Genomic DNA, 8270 nt, shown 5'->3' on the forward strand with positions numbered 1-8270 from the left:
TTTATAAGCAAAAGGAAAAAGTAAACTAAAACAAAAGTTTCAACAAGGAAACTGTGAACAAATATAGGTAAAAAACTTAAAGGGGAAAGCAGGCATTACGTCACTCATATTATTGACGTATTCGCCATCACGAGACATTTTTTTCTATATAAACTTTTGGTTTTGTTTTGACTGATTCAAGAATCCCCGGATGTTGAAGACAAGATTTTACAATGTACTTCCGGTCATCTTTCATACGTAGTTCACTACACCTCAGCTAGTACCTCAGCTGCGTTTCCGTGTAAAATCTAGGTCGTTTTATATCCCCTGCACGGAGCTCTGAGATGAGAGTTTTCGCTTTTATGGAATCTGGTTAGAAGAAGTTCTAGAGTTTGTTGGATGGGTAATCGTTGTCTTACATGTTGTGGAGTTGTTGTGTGACAAGAACCAACTCGTTATGACTTGCTCAGGACTGGTTTATCTTCTTCCTCTTCTTCTTCAAATTCTCGTCGTTCAAAGTGTTTTTCAAAATGTAACACGGCGGCAGTATGTTGATGGTGATATTTTTACAAACCCAGACGAGATATGTGATTCAAACTTTTGCAGGAAATACAAAGATATTAAAGTTGGAGGGACATGGATGGACAACTGCAAATGTTCGTGTGGTTATGGTAAGACGTTTGTGGTCCACAACACAACATGTTTAGAGAACAGCAAAATTCATTCCAATCTTCTCGCAAGCCTCCCAACAAAAGGTAAGAAACTATCGACCACAAAGTGGTAGGTTTATGATGAGCTAGGTAATTGTATTGTCTGCATAATTTGAATTAATCAGTTCAAGTCTGTTAGTGAATCATTAAAGTGCACATGAACCCTTTGACAATACTTTCAGTACTGATTCTACATGAAGTAAATAGTTGAATGGTAAAATATTTCTTGATTTGAGTGATGCGTTTCTAAGTTATGAAGGTTTATACTTTCAATATGCTAATGAGCGTGACGTCTATTAAGGCTTAATTAAATATACAAAATCGAACTGGTTCATAGATACAGTATTTAAAAAGCATCATTATTTTACTCATGGTTTACATGAAAGCTATTTAAAACTTTTATTTTCAAAATGGCCAGCATTTAGTATTACTAGTTACAACAAAAACACTCAAATACCTTACCTGACGTCACCATCATTTACATATTGGAAGTATAAACCTTCATAACTTAGAGACGCATCACTTAAATCAAGAAATATTTTACCAATCAACTATTTACTTTATGCAGAACCAGTACTGAAAGTATTGTCAAAGGGTTCATGTGCACTTTAACAATTAAAAATAATGTCGTTTAGTTAAACACACGAGGCCTAAAACTATATATTATGCTATCACTTAGGTTTAAAGAGAATATATACTATAAATATGATGTAAAATATGTGCTTGAACTGTAAGATATTTTCAGGTAGTGTGTCTTTAATAATTCGATATGCTGTTAAGAACCACAAGGTTTAGACAGTAAGGATCATTTCAATTCGTTTCTTCTGCATGATCAATGAAGCTGTCAAGCGCTATTGTTTCTGTTCTTCTCGCTTGTCTTGTCCGGCTGGTGCCAAATTGAATTGTTTATTCATTAGTTTAGTACTTCTATGTTTCTGGGGATTCTATCCACGTTCTCCAGTTTTCTTATTTTTATTACCTCCGCAAATAAATTAATTCTAAATTCCATTTATATTAAAGAGCCACTATGTGAAACCACTAGATTTCATTGATGATTTTTTTATTTCATTTCAGTATTTGTTAGTTATTCAGGCTTCCTGTAAACCAGTAAAAAGTTGTCACGCAAAAGAGTCATAAGCTATTTCGGTCACCTGATCATTTCTGTCGTCATTACTAGAAAAATGACGTCGTATCTTCCAACGTCATCACTCTTGATGACGTCATTACAGACAAACGCAGATTGAAACGTACATTTCTTTTGTTTACAGATGCTTCATTTCGTGTGACGGATGATAGTAATTGTCAGACACATTTCCACCGTGTTATGCCAGTCCTCGATATCACAAGCCCTTCTATCAATTATACATTATGTCTCATTGGGAGTTACATTAAAAACTGTAATATTATCAAGAAAGATTCTCTGTACTTTTACGTGGGAAATTGGTATCAAATATGGCCGACAAATAGGAAACAGGATGCTTTTATCATTACTGAAGATGATAGCAACATCTTATTAAAGGTTAGTAAAGTATACACCATGATCACGTGACCAGATGTCTCGGGTTTTGGCGCCTGTCAATCAAAACAATTTATAACTCACACTATTGGAAATTTGCTTGACGAAGCCAAAACACAGGTTTTCTGAGTCCAACTAACGCATTCGTCGCGCGTATGAAAATTGAGTCCTCTTTTTATGGTTGCTTCTCTCATTGACCACAGAATAACGTCATGAAAGGATTGCATTCAATTGCTTTTAAATCACGAGTGTAGCGCGTGAAAGCTATGCACAAGCGCCCAGTTGTACGAAAAGTGGATAGTGCTATCTGGCGGATAAATCCTTATCCAGTGGATAAATCGATGGGGTTATCCAATAAATTTATCCACTAGATAATATTTATCCGTCGGGCGCTATCTACCATTCGCACAACTGGGCCCAGTTGATGTAAGTACTAATTCCCGTGGTCGGTATTATATTGATTGTTGTGTTGGCTGGGTGAAAGCCACGCTGCTTGCAACGTCGCCTTGTTTAAAGTATAAAATAACTCTTGAGCATCGTCGCACCTTGGAACTGATTCTAAGGTTACCACTACCCATTACCCACCCCTTTTTCCTTGCTGAAAAATTCACAAGGCAGAATTTTTGGGAAAAGTATAGAAAATCCCTAAATAATGCTTTCCGATTCTAAGATTTTCCCTTTCTTTTTCGATTCTAGTGGACGTCACTAGGCCAACAATTCACAGGCCTCATATTTGCTCTCAAGATATCTTGTCAGCTAAAAGGTCAATCGAATGACGACAAGAACACTATTGGGTCATACTTAATATTCAAATCCGCTGGGTCACACTACTGTAAGTGTCATGAATTAGTAACTTAATAGGTTACTCTTTTTGGGAAATCGAAGGTGGCAGTAGCGGTAGTACACTTCTCACCTTTGGGGTCTCAGGTTCAAATCCTAAACTTGCCATCGCATATGTCATGAGCAAAGGTTGTTATGCCTCTCCCTTGATTTGAGGGATTGTTCCGGTTTTCTTCTCCTCCGCAAAACTTTACAAGCTAAATTACAATTCAATCTGTGAGTTAGCCGTGCCCTGACTTAGATCAGCCCAGAGGTTGTTTTAGGGTTTGATCTGTGAGTTAGCCATGCCTTGACTTAGATCAGCCCAGAGGTTGTTTTAGGGTTCGATCTGTGAGTTAGCCATGCCCTGACTTTGATCAGCCCAGAGGTTGTTTCAGGGTTCTATCTGTGAGTTAGCCATGCCTTGACTTTGATCAGCCCAGAGGTTGCCTTAGGGTTCAATCTGTGAGTTAGCCATGCCCTGACTTAGATCAGCCCAGAGGTTGTTTTAGGGTTCAATCTGTGAGTTAGCCATGCCTTGACTTTGATCAGCCCAGAGGTTGTTTCAGGGTTCGATCTGTGAGTTAGCCATGCCTTGACTTAGATCAGCCCAGAGGTTGTTTTAGGGTTCGATCTGTGAGTTAGCCATGCCTTGATTTTGATCAGCCCAGAGGTTGCCTTAGGGTTCGATCTGTGAGTTAGCCATGCCTTGATTTTGATCAGCCCAGAGGTTGCCTTAGGGCCCTTCCTTGTCTCCTTCTCGTCACCACATATAACCTATACCAGAATAATTTTAAGACAAGAATAATTTTCTTTTCCTGTAGTCAATGGTAACAAACCAACCCTTACGCCAATATCGTCTGCACCCAAAGAGTCATCATCGCCCACACCACAGTCATCTACAACCGCCTCTCCTTCGCAGTCTGATAAAGGGAAGAACTCAAGCAAGTCAGAAGACAAGGGCTTGATTGCCGGCCTTACTATCTGCGCCATCTTGGTTCTAATAGTCATCATTGCTTTGGTAGTTTTCTATCTCAGAAGAAAGAGGAAGTAAGTGTTCATAACTGAACTGGGTAGATTCTGGTTTGATTTTATAATGAGAAGCGCACCCTTGCTTCCCTAACCGATCAACTGAATGGAATGCAAGTTTTAACTCCTTTTTTAACCCGTTCCAAAGCCGTGGGCTCGGTGCAAGTATCTTTAATCATCATCATCACCATCATTATCATCATCATCACCATCATCACCATCATTATCATCATCATCACCACCATCACCACCACCATCATCATCATCGTCATCATCTTCATCATCATCATTATCATCACCGCCATCATTATCATTACCACCACCACTACATCATCATCGTCATCATCATCTTCATCTTCATCATCATCATCATCATCATCATCATTTTTTCCTATTAGGCGCGTTTCCGGCCTTAGGACGCTTCTGTCTGGATATGGTTGGGAATCTTGCATGTGTCCAACAGTCGCATGAAGTCCGGTGCCTTCATTGTCATTTTTCAGCGTTAGTTGTGGAGTGTGAAAGGAGTATCTCACTGTGGTAATAATACCATTTTTTCCATTTTAGTGACGAAAAACCTTCTAAAGGAGCAGAATGCGAAGGTAGATTGATGAAACTATTTTACTGTAATGTCTCCTCAATCCAGACCACTTGTCATTCCCTTGGGAATAAGATCCTTAAAGTTTGAGTTGTATCCTTCTTTATGTGCAAACAAAGAAATATTACTCAAGAGAATGACTCGTGAACAAAAATGACAAATCTAGCTTATTCACGCTAATTTATATTTCACACAAGAATTACTAATGACTTATTTTCGAAAATTTAAATTGAACATTTAATAGAAGTGTGTAGAATTTGAGCCAACCACCACGCACTAGTTTGTCTACATTTTTAGCCTATTATCTGATTTTAGTAAAAATACGCAGGTGATTATAGAAAATCTCGCGCGCTGATTGGTCAAGGTACTCACACTATCACACTATAATTACCTCGAGCGAAAATCCAAAATGGCGGTCAGCCGCTTTGTTGCTGTTACCGGGAAAAAATGCCTTTTATCTTCTTTTTTTTCTTTTTTTTGAAAGAATCACCTGTGTTTTTATACTAAAATAATATTTGCCTCAGGCTCAGTGATTATTGGGGAATATTTACCTCGCCGCTCGGAGACTCGCATCCCGATAGTCACTTTGCCTTCGGCGAATAATTGTTAAATAATTCATCAATGGTTTTTTCTAGCCAACCCAACATATGATCTTGGCCAAGACAGAAGTCTTCCTGTGACAGTCAATGGGCAGACACCCACCTATGACTACCCAGATACTTCTAGTAGGTACCAGCCCATCGTCCAGAACACAAGAATGCGTGACGCATCTGGTAAAGTTCCAGTATACACACCGCTGAACAGAGAGACTAAGAACAGTAATTCACCTGTTTTACAGATGAAAACACATGACAAGCGTGGACTGGCTTATGAGACTGTCGCCATTCCTATACAGGTATAGTGATATTAGACTTAAATATTGAACCCTTTGCCGATGAGGTCTCGAAGGTTTGTAATGATTACTGCACTTGTCTCACCTCTGGGGTCTAGGATTTGATTCCTGGACTCGACATTTTTCATTTATTAATTAATTAATTTTATTCAAATCTTTATCTTACGATGTTGAAATAATTACCCTCAGTCATCTAACGTATGGCCCTCGAAAACGAAAAATCAATAAAACTTGAAAAATATTTTTAAAAACTAAACGATCTAACAATAAACAAACCAAGAAATAACTAGACAGAAAGCGGGCTGTTAGAAATTAGTATAATGATAATTATTTAATGAGTCTGTTTCTTCATTCGAGAGTTTATTTCTGGGTTTTCTGGTTTCTCTTAATACCTGCCGAAAACCGAGGATGCTCATTCGAAATCATTCTTTCATAGTACTAGCTTTGCTTCTTGTTCTTATTTTCTCTGATTTTTACAGCAACCGGCGAAAGATGAGTCTGGCTTGGCCGAATCACCTGACTATGAGGACCCAACTAATCCCACAATTCCAAATGAAGGTAAAAACTAATAAATACTAAGATATTTTATTGTCTTTGGTATCATTTGTCTTTCTTTGGATGAAACAGGACTTGATTGGATGTGACTGCAATTGATTGGATGTGACTGGGATGGATTGGATGTGACTGGGATGGATTGGATGTGACTGGGATGGATTGGATTTGACTGAGATGGATTGGATTTAATTGACTGAGATGGATTGGATTTGACTAGGGCATTGTGTGAGGAGAGGAAGTAGGTTTCAATGTCAAGAAGCTGAAACGTTTTCTCTTATCCCCCAAGGCGGGGCTTAAAATAGAACTGAGCTGACGCGAGTCTGAATATTGTATCCCTGTTACTATGGTAACTAAGTTTATTTTGCTTCCATTTAGGTGGCCTTTATGCGATCAGTGCAGCTCAAGACGGTAACACTATAGACTTCGAAAACACGGCATACAAAGATCCTGAGTCAATCATAAAAATTGGCTAAAAAAGCCCATTGATATAAAGATAGATTGTTTTTAACATTTGGGATTCCTGTGTCAGAGATTTTTTTTTAAATTACGAGCTGTCACTACTAGCCAGCGGTTTGTCCTCTGGAATCTAAAATATTTTATGTCCGAATGAACGACTTAGATCAAAATCAAGTTCGTATGATCGGGAATAGTTTGTTAAAAAATTTAATATGTTTGGTGATAAATCTTAAATATTCACTCAAAAGAATTACGAAATGGAGCTTTGTAGTTTTCGAATTTGATAGGTTTGTAGATATTATATGAAGATTATAGAATACATTATTAAAACAGGGTTCTTACAGCGCATGCTCCTCAAATTCCTGGAAAAGCTCTAGCATTACTTAAAATGATTGCTAAGCTTTCTGACTAAGCCACTTGCCCTGATGATGGACGCTTAGTCCGAAAGCTTGGCTTCAATAAAGATTATAAAATCACGTGGGTGATACAAAGAATCTTATCTTAATTATCGTATGAATATAAAATGTGCATTAAAAATAATTAAAATTGAAATTGAAATTGAAATTAATAATAAATGTATTTTAAATTCATCTTGTGAGCTGGTGTTCTATACAAAAATAGAAACAAATGAATATATTTAAGTAATTTGCTTTTTTTAAAGAAATATGAAATACCAAACGAGTGCTTATATTATTGCAAAAGTGGTAGCCATGTTGTTTGATATACACCTACTTGCAAGAACGTTGTCATACGAAAATAGAACATTAGTGGGATAGGAATTATATTAAAAAACAAAAGAAGATCACTTAAGCTGAACTTTTTTCTTTTGTCTATTAATGTATTCCTTTCTCTATTCTTGTATGACAACCTTCTTGCAAGTAGGTGTAGATCGATTAAAACAACCTCGTGTTCTATTCAGCCAAAATGGCGGCCATGATAACAAGAAATAATAAGACTACGACAAGAATCACTTCAATACTTAACAGTGAAATATGCCTTGTTGTGTTTTGACAGATTAACCTCTTTGTTCTGAGATTTTTTAATTCAGTTGTCATTCCATTGAGTGTAGCTTTTTTCTTTGATATAATAAAATAAAGGGGACTTCCTTCAGCTACAAGTTCGCTGTTCTTCCGCGAGGAACCCTTCCAACTGAAAATATACATAACTCTCTCCATCCGTATAATTTTCCTACTAAAATTAAGTTTCCTACTAAAACGTTTTGAGATTGGATTGGTGATCACATCAATGTTTATAAAGTTGAATGCAAATGAACCTGACTTCGTGATTTTCCTCATTAATTATTCAAAATGTGATAACCGGAACTAGTCTGGTTAGCGATAGATATAGCGATAGGTCAGTCACGGATGTCAAACTACATACACACGATTGACCACTCGTGCTCGCTTATATACAATAGCATAAATAAATATATATATATATATATATATTTTTTTTTTTTAAATAAAAAAAGCACTAGACCTAAGCTAACACGGTTTGCCAAGGAAAGAAATGTTTTCATTCGCATGGAAATTTTATGAAAATAAAAGTTATTTGCCTAAAAATAAAACAATCGTCGATCAATATTATGATTTATTCATCTACCACTTGAAAAAAATTTCGATTTTTTTCCCCCACTAATTTTGAAGAACTTTTTGTTTACCATTTGCCGTATAAACGAGATGTTTCAAAACCCTCTAATCTCTAGTTTGAGGCGAGTCC

At 37.0% G+C, this 8270-nt stretch overlaps 1 protein-coding gene across 1 annotated transcript; it reads left to right on the forward strand.

Annotated features, from left to right (window-relative positions):
* Positions 1 to 199: 199 nt before the first annotated feature.
* LOC116297669 (uncharacterized) lies at positions 200 to 7141 on the forward strand. Its single transcript, XM_031705942.2, has 8 exons — positions 200 to 734; positions 1958 to 2208; positions 2902 to 3037; positions 3849 to 4074; positions 4618 to 4652; positions 5284 to 5543; positions 6020 to 6098; positions 6471 to 7141. Exons 1-8 carry the CDS (start codon positions 437 to 439, stop codon positions 6566 to 6568), a joined length of 1383 nt encoding a protein of 460 aa, XP_031561802.2. The 5' UTR covers positions 200 to 436; the 3' UTR covers positions 6569 to 7141.
* Positions 7142 to 8270: the final 1129 nt, after the last annotated feature.

This window comes from Actinia tenebrosa, unplaced genomic scaffold (genome assembly GCF_029948245.1).
Source record: "Actinia tenebrosa isolate PJP-AT-01 unplaced genomic scaffold, QUT_ActTen_1.0 PGA_scaffold3__52_contigs__length_22856419, whole genome shotgun sequence".
Taxonomy (NCBI): domain Eukaryota; kingdom Metazoa; phylum Cnidaria; class Anthozoa; order Actiniaria; family Actiniidae; genus Actinia; species Actinia tenebrosa.